The 20,449-nt window shown below is 46.6% G+C and overlaps 2 protein-coding genes across 2 annotated transcripts; both read right to left on the reverse strand.

Moving 5' to 3' along the window:
• Positions 1 to 2,389: 2,389 nt before the first annotated feature.
• On the reverse strand, positions 2,390 to 8,270 carry LOC144740342 (endophilin-A3-like). The gene is given in 11 exon segments (XM_078623214.1): positions 2,390 to 2,431; positions 2,433 to 2,504; positions 2,506 to 2,594; positions 3,597 to 3,706; positions 3,831 to 3,934; positions 4,500 to 4,658; positions 4,948 to 5,082; positions 5,207 to 5,352; positions 5,467 to 5,539; positions 5,795 to 5,863; positions 8,226 to 8,270. Coding segments are annotated over 11 exon segments (1,044 nt in total).
• A 5,516-nt stretch (positions 8,271 to 13,786) lies between these two features.
• LOC144740341 (zinc finger protein basonuclin-1-like) lies at positions 13,787 to 19,939 on the reverse strand (the record flags this gene model as incomplete). Its single annotated transcript, XM_078623213.1, has 7 exons — positions 13,787 to 14,585; positions 15,140 to 15,322; positions 15,740 to 16,655; positions 16,800 to 17,184; positions 18,639 to 18,874; positions 18,975 to 19,077; positions 19,827 to 19,939. Coding segments are annotated over 7 exons (2,735 nt in total), but the record flags the coding sequence as incomplete, so codon positions are not given.
• Positions 19,940 to 20,449: the final 510 nt, after the last annotated feature.

The following is a 20,449-nucleotide window of genomic DNA, read 5'->3' on the forward strand; positions in this document are numbered from 1 at the left end:
CAGTATCCATGGTTACAAGCTCCCGGACAAATTAGCATGCAACTTTGAAAAACTGTGCGAGGCCAGGAAAAATGATCAAGTACACCAAGGACATTTTCTGTCTACATAAAGTGTCGTTTCACACACACTGGTGCACGAGGTGGAGAATCTTGAGAGAAACATGAGAAGTGTATGAATGCTGTTTTCAGTGGTGTCCAGAGGAGGGCAGTGGAAGCTGCTACAGTCAGATGGTAGAATGAATGCAACAGTCAGCTTCATTTGAGATACTCACAACAGAAATATGTGTGATAACAATAATTTAATTAATGTTGAAGTACTTGATTGGTTTGTGCTTCCCATGTATTTAACTGTAAAAAAGCTTGCAGCGTGGAATGAACCAGTGGTTTTCATCTCTGGACTGATTCTTCATGTAAGTAAACGTATTAAGACCTTTGCGCGTCATGGCTTCAACATATTTTCCATCCATTTTTCAGGAAATTATTTCTTCTTACGTTTTACAGAATCACATGGCATTTCCTGAATAAAGGACTTCACACATTCATTGAACTCTGTGATGGAAACATATTTGCAATCTAAAGGATTCTATTCAAGTACAAAGACCATCTGTGGTGGTAAAACCAAACCGCCACTTTTCAAGGAAGAAGACAAGCACAAAAACAAAACTTTCCAAAAAGGTGCATGATCACAAAAAGTGGAGTCTAAAGCTTCAGTGCAGTACAGACATTTTCAAAAAGCACTTCCATATGGTTTCAGTGGGACTCAGTGAGGTTACGGACCGGCAGCGAAGTCTGTCGGAGGATGTAAACAGAGGAGAGAACATTCAGAGGTGAGTTCAGTCGGCCTCCTCACGATCAGAAACAGCCAACACACACAGGCAAGACAATGAACACGAAGGTGCACGTTACCACAGCAGACAGGTCGGTCCAGCAGGCCACTAATGTACATCATGTACAGCTCGTCCTGCTCCCACACACCTGAGAGGGAGGCGGGATCACTGCCCAGCGACCATAGCATCAGTCCTAGTGGCCCACAGGAACTTTCCAGTGTCCATCACAAATGTCCAGTGACCATAACAACATTGATCAAATGACACAAATACGAAAAATGGCTTTGCGTGCGTGTCTAACTTTGGTAAACGTCACTTTAAGCGCTCAGAGTTTGTAGCTAAACGAGGAAAATCACACAAAACATCAAATATAAAACAGCAACAAACGGAATGCTGGACTGGGAAGGCCATCGAGGAACTAGTGGTTGGCTTACAACTTCTTTTTCCAGAAATCATGTCAATGAGGAGGAACACGCCCTGGCGGCCGGGGGAAGTCCGTCTGGTGATGAAGGGCCTGGAGATCAACCCCTGAGGAAGCAGCTGAGCGGACAGGGGACAGCTCCAGTTTTCTTTTCTTTCAGTGGTATGTGTGTGTGTGTGTGTGTGTGTGTGTGTGTGTGTGTGTGTGTGTGTGTGTGTGTGTGTGTTTGGTGACCAGATCCCAACTCATCAGGGTGTGGGACAGAACTGATGATGACAAAGACCAAGATGTTTGTGTGGGGGACAATGAGGGACACTAATTCAGAGTTGAAAATAAAAAATTCTCTCGAACCTTTAGCCTCATAATGTCATCATACTTGTCTGTCTGCTTAATTCAGTAACACATAACAGACGATGCAAATAAAAAACAAAAAAAGTACAAATATATTTTATTTAAATGCAACTTTCCCATGTTCTCTCTCTCTCTGACCTGTCTGTGTAAACGCAGTGATTGGTCATGTTCCATGTTTTGCCACGAAAATATAAGCGTCCAAAAGGTGATTTGCGAGTGTAAAATGATGCCCATCTTGTTGTGGTTTGTGCGGTAACAAGATCCGCTCACTTTCAGTCACTATCGCTTGAAGTAAACAAAGAAAAACACTGAGAACAAGAAAAACAAACAAACACGTAGTGAGATTGAATGACGCAGACAGATGCAGAAAGTACTATCAACCAGCACAAAGTGGGACATCTGGTCACCAGTGTGTGTGTGTGTGTGTGTGTGTGTGTGTGTGTGTGTGTTTGGGTGGGTGGGGTCATCTGCCTGCTGTGGTCATGATGTAAACCGCATCTGAAGGAAAGAAAGTCACTTCTAGTTGTAAGACAACACACTCAAAGCAGCATCACCAGAGAAGACACAGGCTGGACCACAAACACGTCCCAGGTCAGAACTTGGCTTCTAGTCCTTAAAAATCAACGGAACAAACTGATCTGAAGTCAGCCGGAGAAGAAACTCTTGTTCCATAGAGGAGAGTTTCCGGCGTCACATTGAGGCCCGCCCCGCTAAAACTGATCAGGCCTGAGTTGAGTGGAGAGGAAGGACGCTGAGTGTCATGTGTTCGCGGAGGACACAAGCAGCACGTCTCACTGGGGCAGAGGGACAATAACCTCCACGTAGTTGATGGGGGAAGAAGCCGGCCTCGCCGTTGATCATACCCTCATACCAGTTCTCATCGATTTGGTTGGTGAGGATGATGATGGTCGCCCTCCTTGAAGCCCAGCTCGCCCTCGTTCTCCGGTTTGAAGTCGTACAGGGAGCGACAGCACGGCTGATCCAGCAGCTCCGAGTCTACGTAAAAACACGGGAGGAAATGTACAATTCGTACTGAGGCACTGACAGAACATCCACAATGTCACAACGCCCCGCTCAACTGAAAACCATTGGTAGACCATTAGGGACCTTACAATTTACAGAGGTTCCCTGAACGCCTCACTGTCTTTCAAGGGCTTAAGTAACAGTAACAGTAGATGTACACAGTGGTAACTTCTGGGGGTTTCCGGGTTCCACTTTCATCACAACATAATAGGTCGGCAAAAATCCATTCTTGTACAACTACAGCGTAACATCATCCCCATTGACAAGAAATAAAACAGTTTGTGTATGAGTCACTGAAATGGAACAAAAGAGTTAAGGGATAGAATGAAAAAAAACAGTAAGACAGTTTAAAACTAAAACTGCTCATACAATTCCCCCAAGTTGGACCCAAGTCTGAGAGCAACTTCCTGTCGGAAAATGACACAAATTCCAATATGGAACACCCTGTGAACGCTGTGCTGGTTTCTTACTGAGCTGTCTCCATGACAACAGAGCTTGCGGATGAGATTCTGGAGTGTAATGAAACGCTGTCACATGACTGTGTTTAGCATACATACCATGAGGTGTGGAGTATGAGGTGTGAGTTTAGCTGTTAAGTGAAACTTTTACACACCTGTAGGTTGACAGGTGGGGGACGGGTGATCGGTGGTCTCATGACTGACTGGTAGGATGTGATGAAAGAAGGACACAAGACAGCACACACATCATGGTGCAAACGTTCCACTACAATCTGATTTAGGAGTGAATCACAGGGCTGAGAGAGCGCACACACACACACACACACACACACACACAAGTCACATGGTCGCTAACACACTGGTATGGAGGAGGAACACCTACTTTTCCCGTTGACTGTGTGGCTGATGTGTATATCTGCAGAGGAGAGGAGAAAACTACTGCAGAACCTGAAGTACTCAGTGACGGTGGATGAAAGATGGAAAACAGCACGGAGGAGGAGCTGCCGGAGGCAGGTACCTGTTGGTTTGAGGCTGGAGCTGTATGAGAGGCCATGCTGCTGCTCAAAGATGCTTCTGATTGACTTGGGCTTGAACTCTCTCTTGGGTCGACTGTTGGCGGTGGATATCCTGGGGGGGGGCGATTTATGCTCAATCTGCATCAAATCCACAGCGTAGTGTGCGGCATGCGTGATGTGCACAGCCCCCTCCTCCTCCTCCTCATCCTCCCTCCTCCTCCTTCTTTCCTTCTTACCTGTCCTGCAGCTTCTCACTGAGCTCGTCAAGGATGTCATGTGACTGCCGGTGGTAGTGTAAGGCTGCTTCAACCAGCATTGACAGCTGAGTTAGCTGCTCCACCTGTTGGGCCACACACACACACACACACACACGACACACACACACACACACACACACACACACACACACACACACACACACACCACACACACACACACACACACACACACACTTAATAACTCCAATACATGTTCACCCTAACATTAGCCCTTACCTTAACTCACCTTACTTTGTCCAACCAAAATGGCTTCATCTTAACATCAGTCCTGAACTCAACCCCAAACAAGTCTTTATCCTAACAACATCCCTTACCTTAAACCAACATGTGTACATCCTAAAACAAATCCTTAACTTAAACCAACATGACGTGTACGTCCTAAAACAAATCCTTAACTTAACCCAACACAAGTCTGTCCTAACAATGACCCTTGACTCAACCAACCTTATTTTATCCCAAGAAAACAGCTTCATCTTAATTAGCCCTTACCCTAACCCAACCTTCCCTTAACCTAACAACGAGCGTTCACCCTAATATTAACCCTTACCTTAACCTAACACCAAGTCTTCATCCTAATATTCACCCGTACCTTAGGTCTTTCAGTGGTGTGGGTCTGAGCTCACTCACGTCGTTCTCCAGGAAGTTGAACATGCTCCTCTCTGCCACTTCTTTGCTCTCCTCAAACTTCTCCAATGCCTGGCGGATCTCCACGTCCGAGATTTTCCCATGACGCTTCCTCTTATAGTCAAAGTCTAACCGCCGTCCCTCCAGCTTCTTCAGGTGGTGCTAGAAACAGATGATGGCGGGGGGACACGTGTGAGACAGCAGTTGGCTTTGGCAGCGCACGTGGTTCCAGTCAGGATACTGTGATCTGTTCTTAGCAGCTCACATGAACAGAGCTCTGCAGCTTCTCTCAGTTTGCTGCTGAGATGAAACAGATCCGTTGTGATGACATTCCCATGTTGGTGATTGGTTTGAGGTTAAAAGGAGAACGTATCAAAGCTGCGGTACAAGTTCCAGGACATCCTCACACAGTCACCTATTGTCCTGTAGGTGTGGGTTAAAGGTCACGTACCATGATCTCCTTCAGGTCCTTGTCCTGCAGCGTCTGGAAGGGGTCAATGTAGTTTTGTTTGACATTTATGTCAAGGGAGTCCTTCACGTCTGCCATCTGCCTCATGGCCTCCCCCCATATCCACCAGAGCACAGCCTAAAGGGGCGCACGTGCACACACACACACACACACACACACACACACACACACATACACACACACGCACAAGACGGGCATAAGTAAGCAGAGTGTGTGTGTGTGTGTGTGTGTGTGTGCGTACCAAAGACGGATTCCTCTCCCCCAGCTCATGGCCGTAACGCAGCATGCAGTCTCCCAGCAGGCCCTCGCTCTGGGGGTAGCCAGTGGTCTTCACCTGTCCCCGGATCTTCGACACTGTGTTCAGCATGTTCAGTCTGGCGCGAAAGGCTGTGGTGTGTGTGTGTGTGTGTGTGTCAAACAGTTCTCACGTTAGCGGCCAAAGTAGTGAACTGCAGCTGGACAAAGGAGCAGACGGGAAACTGAATCCACATGTGACCTCACCTGGGTTGGGCTGCAGGTACTCAGTCGTTCTGGACAAAAGGTCAAACACCATCTTGTTGGTCACCTCGATTTTCTGAACGAAAGGATGCAACAACGTTAAAACAGAGACATCATTTCCCCTGAGTCGTTGTATTAACGAGGGCACAAGTTCATGCTGCACTCGCGTGTTCACATCTTTGTTCATGACAGTCAATGGGAAGCAAACACATCAGTTGAACCTTTGGGCTCCTTAGTGTTCTTCCACGGGGACAACGTGTAAACACCCATCTCTTCTTCTACCACCAACACCACTACGACTAGTCTCGTCTAACTACTAGTGCAAACTCACCCTCTCCATCTCGATGAAGTCCTCGTCCAGCTTCGTCCCCTCGGCGCCGATGATCTTCTCACTGAGCAGCTGCACACACACACACACACACACAGAAGCCAGGAAGGTTACACAGTTGAAGTACAGGATAAAACGCCTGAGCCGGTATGTTTGCAGTAATTAGTAGTAGAAGCAGCACACCACGGAGGGGTGAATGTGGGTCAAACAGAACAACATAAAACAACATTCCAGACAGATTTAAACCGATTAATATGAACAGTTTGTGTGAACAAACTTCCATTCAGGAAAAAAAAAAACATCTGACTCAACAGCAGAATGTAAGTGTGTAAGTACTCATGTACAGCACAATAGTACATTCAATGTGCAGCAGACGCCGTTAGCAGACAAGCTAACGTGCCGTGATGCTTCATGCTGTGACTGAGGCACCTTTTCTCTGTGGAACTCGGCTGGTTTCGTGTTTCAGCGGTGAAATCCTCTGGAGATGGTCTATAGCTGCTGACTGTATGTCTGCTCAGAGCAACCGCCAGGTCACATGACCATCTGCTGCTGAAATGTTAATGAGATGAGCGGGTGGCTGGCAGACCACCAGGCGGCGATCGGCTCCGCCCTGTCCCTCGTTAATGATGGATGGTGTCAGCTCCATGTCATCATCACTACTGAACCACCGACCAACAGATGCGAGGACTTTTGCCCCTTTTCCACTGTACGCTTCAGTGCTGTACGACGCCACGTTTCCATTCAGCATAGTACCTGGTACCTGCTGGTCTTTTTGGAACCTCCTCTGATTGGTCAGAGAGAGAGAGAGAGGGGGGGGGGCCGTACCAAACGCTTCAGTCAACACAAGAATCTACCAGAAGATACAAACGTTTCTTCATTCCTCGTCTCCTGCTCGTTTTTGTGTGTTTGGTGTCTGGTGAGAACATTCAAAAAGAGCTGGACACAGTCCTTTCTCTGTGATGGGGTCCTTCCCCCGTCTGAGACAAAAATCCACAAACTGAGCAGCGCGTGCTCCATCTCCTCCATGGTTTATGTGTTTGTGTTGCATAGAAAACGCTGTCCCGGCAGTTTCATGCAGCCGTTTGCTGTGCTGTCAGAACCCACGTGAAGGGGGACATGTACGGAGCCAAACCGAGTTGAGTCAAGCCAAGTAAATTCAACATATATTTCATCAGTTACATTGATGCCAATGTACATTCCGTGTCTTTTGCGATTATAAAGTGTAACCAACTGGTACATAACACACACACACACACACACACTAGCCCATAGAATACACCACAAAGAACACATCTGTCACAACAGCACACCATCAGTCCTACAAAACACTCAACACACATTAATTTCATTATGTCCAAACATGTCCAACCCCTAACAAAGTATGTACATGTACAAGATTCAAAAGTCAACTATTACCGACAAGGATACTGACGAAGCATTTTTTCAAACATGTGGAGTCTAGTTTTGCAGATGTGTGGAGCCTGGTTGTCCAGATGTGGAGTCTGGTTTTCCAAGGCTCCGCCCATCTCAGTCCACACCAACCAACTGGCTCCTTGTTCGAGTTTTACTGGTGTTTAGGACCAACTGAGGTTTGCAGTTCTAGTTGTAACATTCAACATTCTAACTTTAGACTGGAAGTGTCCGCGTCAAATGCGGTTACGCCGCAGTGCCACAGGTGATCGCGGTCATTCTAGGACTTTCGCAGTCACCCCAACAAAGATACTCCCCGGGTCTGTTTCAGCACTTGGTCTCGGTGGAGCACCATTACCTGGAAGTCACACACAATTCCACAGTGGATCCGGTCGATTTTCAAAGTAAAACACCACATGCAGACTGCAGCTCCCGCGACTTGTCAATACAATCAGTTAGAAAACAGGTTGCTTGTTTTTCTTTCCATACACACACAGTTTGTCATGACTGGTAGTCTCGGGTACTTTGCTTCTGAGACGCCCCCGTGGTGATTTGAGATCGTCATGTGAACAGGTGGAGCCGCAGCACAGCCATCACGTGACACGTTCCCACGTAACGCTGATGTTACACACTGGAGCTTTAAATCAAAACGTTGTTTAGACCATGGTGGGGTTGAATAATCACCTCGACAACCAGCAAACTCACAGCTACACTCAGCGGATGAATAAAGCAGCTCAGTATCTCCCCTGACCCCCGCAGCTGTCAGTGGGTGACAACTGACGTGGATTCCAGCTGCTGATAGGTCTTTCTTGGACCGGGCCGTCTACGGCGTTAACGTCAGTGACGTCATGCGAGTGGGGGCGGGGGGGGGGGCTCACCTGGCTGCGGGGGGCCCAACACGAAGGTGTGACCCAGTTCCGGACACAGACACGGAGCGTGGATGTTGTGGATGGTGTGGAGTGAAGAATGGGTGTCGGTGTGTGAGGTGGCGTGTCCCTGGTTGCCGCAGAGATGCGTCTCTTACCTGACTGGCTTTGTGGAACTGCTTCTTCAGACCGGCCACCGACATCCTTGACCGACGCTTCAGCCGATGTTCCGTGAATCTGTGACGAGAACCGGAGGCCGAGTGACACCGATGCGCCGATACGAGCTTCTAAGTCGGTGCATTTCCCTTGAACCACTGCTCCTGCTCCAGGCTTGCTTTGGTGCGGGGAAAGTCACGTGACCGATGACGTAAAGCAGTGACTGCTTCGGTAGCCTCACGTGACTGGTTCAAACCAGCCGATATGACTTCGCTCGCGAAGCTGAATCAGCAGCATCGAGCATCATCAGTGAAATGTGGAAACAGATTAAACCTGCTTCGTCCAAAAAACAGAACCAAAAAAAAAATGTGGTTTCACAAATAAAACCGTTTGAATCACCGTCCCAAATACTAAATCACACCCCTGACCAAAAATTCATTTACATGACTCAAACAAACCTGTATCCTATTCCGCCACCAGATGTCCCTGACACGAAGCATTGAATGAATATTGAATTTTCGTTACGGTTGATGAAGTGGTTCAGTACTGGTCCACTGGTTCGTCACTACCGGAGGCGATTTTATGCCAAAGAAAGAGGCCAACGGGTCCTGAACGCTGCACCCAGCAGTCACAACCCCAGAATCACAAAAAGCAGCGGAGCGAAATCATGCCCTCATACTGCAGGTTGGTTTGCAGCGGAAAGTAACGTGTTTGTCTCAAAAATAAAAGCTTATCTTATCTTATCTTACAAATGTATATTTGTTTTAAATTCCAAGGTTTTCCACAATAATCTACCAACAAGCATTGCATTAGTCTTTCCTCGGTAGGCTTTTCCTCCAAACAATAAAACAAACCTACTGAACATGCATTTAATTATTATCAGTTATTATCATTGAAAGACAACGATAATGAAATAGAGAATTACATTGAAAGGAAAGCAGAATAGTAGAGGTTCAGGATTAAACTAATTCAAAGCTAATGTAAAAAAAATGGATCCAAATGGATCAAAAATAAATAAATGGATGTACGTATTAACCTTCCTCCTGATTAAATTGTTTCACAACATCGTAAAAGGTCAGAGTTCGTATCTTTAGACTTTTTTAAATTTTATTTTATTTTTTTTTTTACCGTGGTTATTTGTCAACCACGGGGTGGTTAGCGGGGTGTTAATCGGGTAATGAGTGTGTAAAAGCAGATAAATACGCTTTTACATTTCAGACCAACGAATGAAGATATAAACAAATGACGAATAATACACAAATTACGTGACTACAGGGTCCCTGATCCTGCAGGTCACTGTGCTCGAGCCATTCAGAGGATTCACAGCTATGTTCCATCCAGCAGCACTTGCAACTGATATTCTTTACCACAAGGGGGCGCTGCAGACCAACAGAGACGATCAGTGTGCGGTTTCTTCCTTGCACTGTAGGAGGTGAAGCTGGACCACTGAGTCCACAAAGACTTCAGACAGAAGGTTTAGACTGTGTCTGGTGTTCCTTTAGTTGTTGTCGGGACATGATGAGACAAATGTCCATAATGCAGCTTTATATCGTAAATGAATGATGGAAATAACCCCCTGTACACTTCCTCCAGCAGAGTTTTTGGACAACGTGGGGAGAAGGAACATCATCTGCTGTCCATCTGGCTGCTGTGCTGAGCAGGAATGTCCCCTCATATTGCTTCCAAGCACCCGTGGACAATCCATTTTCTGCCCCTACCCCACCCTCCACCCTTCAGCTTCCCCCACCAACTGCACCCCCGCTGGCTGTGATCCCAGCTCCAGGACCAGGAGGTGGAATCGGGTGTCAGTGTCCCAATAAGACCCCTCTTTCTGTAACATGTGGAGAGTTCAGCAGCGGTGTTGTTCCGAGGGCTTAGTTTCTCTCACGTTCTCTCGGCTCATGGGTTCCCACGAAAACCCTGAGAATCGTTTGGTTTCTTTAGACGTCACCTGTAAGACGAACAAGCTCCTCCGTCATTCCGTCCGGTACTGGACCCTCAGACTGACCTGTTGTTGTTGGTGACTGGTCACCTTTTACGCCACAGTTCTGCATACAGTTAAAAGTCTGATGGTACTTTGTCAAGCACACTTCAACAGACTCAGGATCCTCTAGATATGTAAAACATTGGCTGCGTCATATAACAACCACAAATATGACTGAATGCTGCAAATACTTTGACAAATTCTTTTTGACACCTTGCAGAGTTTATTTAAGGAAAAGTCATTTACAAGAGTCAAATACTTGTTTTCAGTACCTGTGGAGAGCGCGTGTGATTCTGATATGAATAAAAAAACTTGTGCGGTCAAATATGACGTTCTCTGTTTAGAAATGGAAATCTAAAATTCAGGCTACAAACCAGTCCTAAAACGTTCATTCCAACTGACAAAAGGTAGAAAACTGGGACTCGAGAAAGTAAGTGCAGCAACATTTCCTTCCTCCACGTCGCCACAAAAGCATCCAACTCTTTGTTTCTGTTGTGTGTGTCCTGATGTTTCGGCTGGTAAATGTGTTCAGCTTTGATCATCTGGAACATGCTGCCTTGTGTGAGTGTTCAGCATCAACCTGTCCTGAACCCTGTATGTGTGTTTCAGCAGAGCGAAGGTGGCCCACACTCGCTTCACAAAGTCATCCGCTGCTTCTTAAAAATAGCCTGAAAGATGCCAGATTGAGCCGTGTGGAGGAAGCTGCTCCACCTCTACGCATCAACCAGCTTCTCTGCTGAATATTGTCGCCTACATACAGCAGCGACTGAAATAACCCATCGCGCCCTCTCTGAGTGGTACTAGATTTCTGCAGTGTGCCAGGGAAAACGAACGGGGGCCACTTGTCAGAACTGGGTTTTTCAGCCTCTAAGTGATGAGGAGCAGCTCTGCAGGCTCACTAATGTACAGTAAATGTGACGGGTGGGTTGAATTGTTGAGTTATGCAAAGCTTTCAGCCCTTTGGAATACAGCGATACTTGGGCTTGTTGCGTAACACGTTTGTCCTCCTCGTTCTTTCACTGTGGGCCCAGTGATACCTCCACTGTCCCTAGTCCATCTACATCCTGTGCACAGCGTTTAATTCACCACTTCAGTGACCCTTAGAGCAAACACACACACACACACGCACACGCACACGCACGCACACACACACACACACACACACACACACACACACACACACACACACACACACACACACACACACACACACACACACACACACACTCTTTCCATTCCACCAGAAAAAAGCACAAAAAAAATATTGCCACAAATATTGGTACATAATTCTTATAAAAGCACAAAGGTCACAGTGTGTGAAGATTCAGAGAAACTCCAGAGATATTTTTGAGGCTCCTTTCACACCTACAGGTCTTCGCACAGTTAAATCGAACTGGAACAAAAGTCATTTCGACCTTAGACATTTGGTTGGATGATCATCAGTCATCCAACCATGTCATAGAAACACACAGTGAATCGACAATCAGGACACAGGTTATTCTTGTATTTGTTATTTTTATTGTTCCCGCGGTAGAAATCTGATCAATACACAGAGTGAACATTATTACGGAGCTTGACATGATGTTTCTCTGAATTTTTTTCCTGGGACAAAAGAAACCAAACTAAAAATGAAAAAAAAGAGAAAAATGTTGCAAACTCATCAAATGATTCTGACCAGAGCAAACAAACTAGTGTGTGAAAGCACCTTGCGAAAACCCTCATTGTACACACATTTAAGGACATCTCCTAATTGGTGGAAGCGGCGTATGGTTGGTTATTCATTCTGAGCACTGACCTGCTAATTAGAACATATCTGAATAATGTTGGACGGGTCAAAGTGGAGGTTTTCACTGAAAACCACGAAATCTAATATTTGAGACATTTTGTCAAAAACGTCTCACCTCAAACATTAATCACCATCACTCGGCCTTCTTCTCAAGGTCAGATGACCATGTATTTTCATACACTACATACTGAATACTGCATACTGTGTGTACTGGTTCTTTGAACAGCAGTTATAAAGTGTCTCTACTCAATGTATTTGGTCTTTCTCACAGTTGTAGACATTAATCATGACACGTTATCAGGCTCACTGATGTGTGTGTGAGACAGAGAACGAGAGCGTGTGTATTTGTATGTGTGTGTGTGTGTGTATGTCAGTTAATTTTGAACAGATTCACCAGATGACACTTGCAAACAAACATATGGCTTTTTATTTAATTGGAATGAATATTGTAACAATAAATCAGAGGAAACAAGAACCCACAAACATTTGTCGGCTTTTGTTCCTTTTTTTTGTAACCACAAACAGATGAGATCGAGAATTTGGCCCGTTTTATTAAAAAAAAAAAAAAAGCAGAATATCAAGTCAGTGGAGTGGAGAACAGTGAAGCCCGGTGAAAGAGTCAGGTATGTACAAAACACAATGTTCCTGTTCTTTCATGAAATAAAATATCTTGTTAATGACACATCTCTTATTTTACACTTTACTGTTTTGTGACTACCAGGTGACAAATGTTCACAGTTCGAAAAACAATTGGTTTAATAGTTGCTTTGCTTCACGTGGGATAACATGAGAGGCCATGTGTTCTAAATATATATATTTGTATTTCTCAGTGTTTGACTCTTTCACAGTACACGTCTCCGGACAAATGTATGTTTGTGCTGCTGGTCTGCTCACATTCTGCAGGCCACCACACAAAAAGGAGCAGAAACACCTTAGTTGAGTCCCATGAGCACATTTTCTTTACAAAAAAAAATCAAAAGAACACACCAATATCAAGAGTGCTTGAAAAACTTTGATCAGTCAAAAGTTGTTGTTTTTTTCAGTTTATCTTGCAGTGGAACTGGAATACTGCTGTTAGTCACAAAGTAGATGAGACAGGCAAACCCTTTTAATACTGCATACCCTTCATAGACCATGAAAGGGTTTCTGTACACCTGTGGACTGAAAGATTCTTTGGTCACCGTTAGCAGTTTGCAACAAACAGAGCAGTAAAGACAGCAGGGAACAATACACATCATGTAACACTGTACAATAAGTTATTGGTCACGCTCACAACACCATAGCTTTTGACAAAGACTCTTTGTGAGTGAAAGGACACGTGTGGAGGCTACTTCACTACTGTTTTTGATCATTACATAACGCACCTTCACAGGGAAGACAGCAAAAAACACCGGCACAAAATCACGCACACTGTACGGTTCATTAATCAAATCTGACTTTGATGACAACTTGCATTAAATAAAGACAGTGGACTGTAAGACAAACTGAAGCAACGAGCACTGCAGGACAACTAAAGCTTAGGACCAATGGAATTCACCCAAAGGTGTCTGTTTCAGTTTACATACATCTTTACATGTTCACATGTAAACAGACAGTCAGGCATAAGAAGGAAAAGACATTAAATGAACCCCTGATTGTCCTCTTGGCCCCCCATACACACACACACACACACACACACATCAGAGTGGATTAAATATGGAATTGAAAAAAGTGCTAATTGACGTGCCTTTTGCGTGCCCAACACAGGAAACAAATTAGACAATAACAAAAAGAGATGTGGCAGTCTGCAGTCTCTACTCCTGGTCAGTTGTGGCCCCTGAGCTAACAGCCAGGTTTTTGTGGAGGTTCGGGTTCTGGCTGTGCCTGTTTCTGCTTCGGACTGAGGAAAAAGACGTATCGCAGCCGGGGACTTTACACTTGTGAAGCAGTCGAAGATGGACAGTCTTGTAATGGGCCCTGAATGTGCCCTTGTTGCTGTAGACCTTTTGGCAGACATGACAGGTTATCGGCGATCCACCCCCACCTCCCTGAAGGCCACCCTGTCCCCCTCCAACACAGCCCAGGATTTTCTCTTCCCTGAGTGCTACCTCTTCCTGGCCAGGCCTCCCTTCACCCATCTCATCACAGCTTTCGTCGCTGTCTTCTATGGGGAGTGCCTCCTCATCCCCTTCAGCCAATTCTCCCTCTTCACTTACTCCATCCGAGTCCCAGGAGGATCGAACACTGCCATTCCCACGGGGTGGAGCAGTTGAGGAGGTGCTCAGGTCGAGGACTGTTCCATCCTCCCCATTTCCACCACCTCCTCCCCCTAATCCATCCAATTCTACTAAGGGAGGCGCCTCAGTGCTGTCTGGTGTGGCAGACATTTTGCTCATGGGGAACACCAGGCCCATACGGTTGTGCCCTCGGAAGATGACAGAGGTCTGGCTGGTTGGTTCCCGATGGGATAGATCTCGGTCATGTTGGGCCTGGCAGTAGTCCGGGGCAACAGAGTCTCTGTCTCTGCAGTGGGATGTGGGTTGACTGAGGATGTTGGCTGGTATGAAGTCTTTGGTCAGCAGCTTGTGATGCAGGTTCAAATTTGCACTGTGCCTGTAGATTGCAAAATACACATGATGAGCCCAGCAGACTGAAACGCTTCGGGAACAACATTTTGACTGGGGCCATGTTCTCTTAGCATATTGTAGAAAATGTAAGCCTGTGGCGGTTACTGTAGGCAACTGGCAAGCTTCTTCAGTTCCAAACTGTTTGTCTTCGTGGCAGAATTCCCCACTAGTCAGTTTATAACTGAAGAAGTTTCTCAGATAAGCAAAACATGCTCAAGCAAACAGAAAGTCCTGTTTTAACCAAGCAATTCATAGGACCTGTAAGCATGCATCGACACAAACATTCTAAAAGCATGTGAGCTAGCATCGTTTATTACTTGTTGTTTACAAGGTACTGTAAATATGAACCATATCTCTGTTCATCAGTGGAACTATGAGGTGGAATGTACTTCACAGTTGTCCTGTTGATGTTGGTAGTCTGCATTGTATATAGAATTTCAGGACTTTACTTCTTGATTTTACATGACCAAAAGGTTTGATGTGGTACATAATGAGATGATGTATCAGGTGCCTTGAGAAAAAAACACAGCTTCCTCTTACCTGTCTCTGCTCCTGCGCGAGGGGAAAGCGGCATTGCAGCCGTCCACAGTGCACATGTGCAGCTCCTTCAGGTGGACATTCTGATAGTGCATCTTGACACTGGAGGGGTTCTTAAAGGTCTTACTGCAGATCTCACAGTGGTGTGACAGGTCAGCACTGGGGTTGAGGTTAGAGTTTGTGTCACTGAAATCATTCAAACAAGCGTCTGACCCCTCTTTTTCATGGTCCGTGAGTTGCACTGAGCCCCCGTTAGTCAGCTTGTGCTCACCCTCATCCCATCGGAGCTCAGAACTTTTGTCAGTGGTATGTAATATGTTGGTATGGTCTCCCCCCACTCTTTCTTCATTGTCGTTGGGTTGTTGAATGGGTAAGTGGTTCTCCCGAAGGCTCTCAGTGAGCCTGTTTTTGAAGGGAGAGGATGCACGAGTAATGACCCCTGCTTCAAGTTGCTGTAGCCCATCATCTTTGTCCTCACTCTGCGTTATCTCAAACATATACTTTGTACTGGCTCTTTCTCTCTCTTCACCGATGTACATCACTCTCTCCTTGTTGTCTTCCCAAGCCTGTCTTGCACATATATGTGCTTGGCTGACATCATACTCTTCCTTGTCTCTACCATGTAAAAGATCGTCCTCTTCCGAGCTGCTTCCTTTATCCATCTGCTCATCTTGCTCCATCACCTCCTTCTCTATCTTTATCGGCATGCTTGACTTTCGAGACTTTTTCTTTGGTATAGGGTCTGTGGTGCAGACCTCAGCGACAGAGCTAGGTTTGACAGACACAGAAGAGGACAGAAGAGGGAGAGACGGTAGTGTTCCTGGGGTGTTGGCAAGCTCTGCTGGAGTAACCAAGCTTCGGTAGAAAGGAAGCACTGGCTGTACCGTTTTAAGATTAGGAAAAAGAATGCCGCTCTGGCCCATGCTGTGGAAGGAGCTGCTGTGAAGCTTAGAGCTTGAATCCACATGGCTCACCATGTAGCTGGGTACTGACTTGTGACTCTCTGATGAACAGATGGGGATGGGTAGCTTCTCTCCCTGAGAACCTTCATCAGCAGACAAGTTGCCCCTCAGGTCCTTGTCCCGGTTGTTGCGGTTCATGGGCATGTGAAGTCGTGGGTTTGGGTTTGCACTGTGACGGTTGCGACTTCGTAGTGAGCTGAACACCATGTTGCAACCCTCAATGGTACATTTGTGCTTGATCTTCAGGTGCACTGCATTGTAGTGGATTTTCAGTGTGCCCTTGTCGTAGAATGTCTTCTCACAGGCATTGCAAAAGACACGACCCTTCTTTAGAGATCCTCCACCACCACTTCCTCCTGAAAGCCCTCCACCACTGCTCCCATTTCTGTCCATGGAGCGCAGCTTGCCTTCAGGTGACATTTGTGTTACATCAGAGCTCATGGAAGGTGTGCATGGCGTGGAGGGTCCGTCTGAATAGTTGTCACTGGTGGAGAAATCCTCAGCCTCGATCTTTGTAGTAGAGGAGAGGCTGTCCATTGGCTTGTCTGCACCTCGGTCTACATCAGAAGCAAATATGACAGAGTTGGAACCTAGCAGACTTCCCTCTGTAGGCCGTGAAAGAGAGAGGGCATTGTCCCTCATTAGACTGTCCTGTCCTTGATCATTGTGCCTCTGACTATGCAGATCCACAGAGCCCCCACATGACTGCTGGTGTGGCTGCTGCAGTGCCCCTGTTGGTGAGCCCAGAAATGGAGCTGGAACCGAGCCCAGCAGCTGGAAGGGAAGCATCAGGGCCATACTGCTGATCAGGTTTTCAAAGTGGTGCATGTTGTTGCTGCCTAGTTTCTCCTCTTTGGATATAGAGAAGTTGGCGGCAGTGCGTGGGGTGTTACGCTCAATGAAGGCGCGGATATCTGAGTTAGTGCGGGTGCTGGGAACCAACACTGCCTGCCCCTCCTTGTCTTGCAGAGCCATGAGCTCCACTATGGACTTGGTTTCACCAAAACGCAGGAATTGCTGGAGTGTGGCGATTTCTTCCTCAAACGACATGATGGCCCACCTGTCAAGCACCTTCCCAGCTACATCCTACAAGAAAGACGGGAAAAAATGGGGCATGAGAGAAAGAGGGAGGCAATTTCATCAATGGTATTCTAAGTGTTCTTTGGGTTGCTCATACATATTCTCAGAGTGGGCTACACGACACACCCTGTGAATTAGGCTGGACTGGATGGGCAGCTAAATAAAGGAATCAGATGGAGTGTTAATGGAAACGGGCAGCACACAACCCTGAGAAGCCTCATTACAAAAACACACAGTGTTTCATCTCACAGGTCATCTCATCTCATTTAAATCATGTGGATTCGTCTGTTCTGCTTCGGAATACACACACACACACACACACACACACACACACACACACACACACATATACTCACACATACTCATATATACCCCCCCCACACACACGCACACACATATACTCACATACACATACATTCACACACACACGCTTACACACATATGCGAACACATGCACACACACACGCTCTATCTCTCTCTATAGAGTGTGTGTGTGGAGGGGGGGGGGGGGGGGGGGGGCATAGGAGGCCTCACATTGATCTAGAAGATCTTCTCTCCTTCAGCCCGGGTAGCAGTAATCACATGTGAGTTGGGGCATCTTTGAAAGTGCGGAGCTGCTGTAACATGATTAATATTTCATCACACAGCATTCATCGGGCGCCTGTCGAACATTCTGACTCTACGTTTGCCATTAGATGAGCTAACATGAATTAAACGAAGCCCAGCCTGAATACTTGATGATGGACTAATCGAAGTGAGTGGTTGTGCCTGCAGCTCACAGCTCGGCCATGTTGGCTCCAGCTTGACAGCAAATCTGGAGCAAAAAACATAATATTTACAAATCTAGTCGGCACAGTCAAGAGACCTCTGCAGTGCCGTCAGGAGAGACTTCTCTGCTGCTATCTCAGTTCCCTCCGCTGTCCCGTCTTCTACCACCATTCCTCATCCTCCAAAATTTGGCCAGCGGGTTCAGCCCACTGCCACCTCAGTCTGCAAGAGAGCTTAATAATATTAACCGATATTATTCCTTTCTTGTAAAAAGTGACATGGGAGGACTGATATGGGGAGAAATTAACACACCTGGTAGATTGGAGTTAACTTGTAAATTAACAGAAAGGTAAAAGCACCTGAGGTTTGACAGGTTCCCATCATCAGTGCCGTAGTATGGATACAGTGGTACCAAAACGTACACGCTAACATTTCCTCACTAAAATCTCCCGTTATGTTGTGTTTATGTTGTGAAACCAAAATGTTTGTGGTAACCTCTTGTTGCCAATTGTCACGGATTTGAATATTCCTTTTTTATATTTTTGCCAAATACATTTAGGCAGTACAGGGTTAATATTTAATACGGATGGATGCTCATTCCCTCCAAGAAAGGAGATAGATAATGTTATTTCCCAATATTTTTTTTAAAGACACAAACTGTATTTATTGGATTTGACTCCCAGGCTGCTCACCTGGAGGACGTATCCTCGGATGTAGTCCTGCAGCGTCCAGTCGAGCGCGTTGAGGATCTGGATGACTTCCTCCTGCTTGAGCACAGAGAAAAGGCGGTCCAGCAGGATCTTGAGGCGGATGGGGATGGCCTGGGTGCCGTAGAGCATCAGGCTGCAGATGTCAAACACCACGTTGGAGTGCACGATCTCCACTTGGCTGCTCTGGTACATGTGGTGCACCTTCAGTTTGCTCAGCGCTGCAACACCATCACATGTTAGGGATACTTCTGTTTGTTCTACGATATTAGGAGACTCGAAGCGTTAACTATTTCTTATTTCTTACATGAGCGTTCTTACCGTGCGCCACCCAGCCGTGCTTGCAGTTTTCACACTGCCTCCTCTTCAGCTTCCCAGGTTTGAAGCTGTCACAGTTACAGTTCACCAGAGTGCAGCAGATCGCCTGAACAAACACAAAAATACACTTACTGAAGTGGACATTGCCTCACTGGTCTGGAGGAGACTCAGAAATACGTGCAACATTACTGTGTCCCTTTTTTCTATTGTTTTGATATGAAAAAAAAAAAACTGTAGAAAAACTATTCCCTGTCCTGTCATCATCATCATCGTCATCTGAGGAAGTGGAGGCCTGTTGGTATTTCACAACAACAACAACAGCAAAAATGGAACGTGCTGAAATGAATTCTTAAATTAATTACCCCCCCCCCCCCCCACCACACACACACACCACACACGCCCTGGGGAGAGCGATGTGAGCACAGGTGTGTGTGTGTCCATTGTGCTGCAGGGCAGGTCGTTTCTACAGTAACCAGACGCATACCTGGACTATCAAGTCCAGCTCGATCCACTGATGCCGGAGGCACGCACGCGCACGCACACACACACACACACACACACACACACAGACACACACACACACACACACAGACACACGCTGTCCGTTAAATCTTCTACTAACTGCTTTAATCATTCCACATTGAGGCTCAGAGTGAGACTGAACGGCTGTAATGAGTTTATAAGTTTGCTCGTGTGCTGCTGACCCGTCTGAAGACTGCAGACTGTTCTGGAATCAGTATGTTTGCCCTCTCGGCCTGCGCCAGCGACAGTCAGGAGGAGAAGTCAGTCACGCAGCGGGACGTGAGCTGAGAGCATCACCATATCTATGATCAAAGCTGGCGTTATTAGTGCTACATGCTGGAAACACTGGCTGCGTTCTGCCATCTCTCTCCCTCTGCATCTATAATGTATGAGCAGTGGGGCGTCAGTCGACATGAGCAGCATGCTCAGCTCCTCTGCTCGCAGCTCTGCATGGACACAGAGGGTGGAAAAGTGTGGCGGGGTATGGGGGGGGGGCGGGGGGCGCTCCACCTCCTCATTTAGTCATTGCACTCCAGGCTGAGCTCGTCCTCAGTACCTGGATCACATTAATTCACCCGGCAATAACCTCTTCTCATTAGAACAGATAAACTGGCCTTGAGATGCAGCCTGGTAGCGCCAGCCTTCAGTCATGTGACATCCCTCTGCTTTGATTTCTCTCCGCCGCCCTCGCTGCCGGCTGGCTCACCTCTGGACGGCGCTGAGGTGTAACACCCCTTTGCTCATCTCTCAGCAACATAATCCCTCATTACACAACGCCGAGAACCAACAAGGCCCAATTAGGTTAATCCCATCCCACTGTGCACACACACACACCCCCTGCTGCTCCCGCGTATACATCTCAATCAGGTGGCACACACACACACACACACACACACACTCACACAGTCAGACATTCCAGTCTGCTCCCCATCGTTTATCTTAATTAGTGATTCATT

Source organism: Lampetra planeri, unplaced genomic scaffold (genome assembly GCF_965212315.1).
Source record: "Lampetra planeri unplaced genomic scaffold, kcLamPlan1.2.h2 scaffold_2070, whole genome shotgun sequence".
NCBI classification, from domain to species: domain Eukaryota; kingdom Metazoa; phylum Chordata; class Hyperoartia; order Petromyzontiformes; family Petromyzontidae; genus Lampetra; species Lampetra planeri.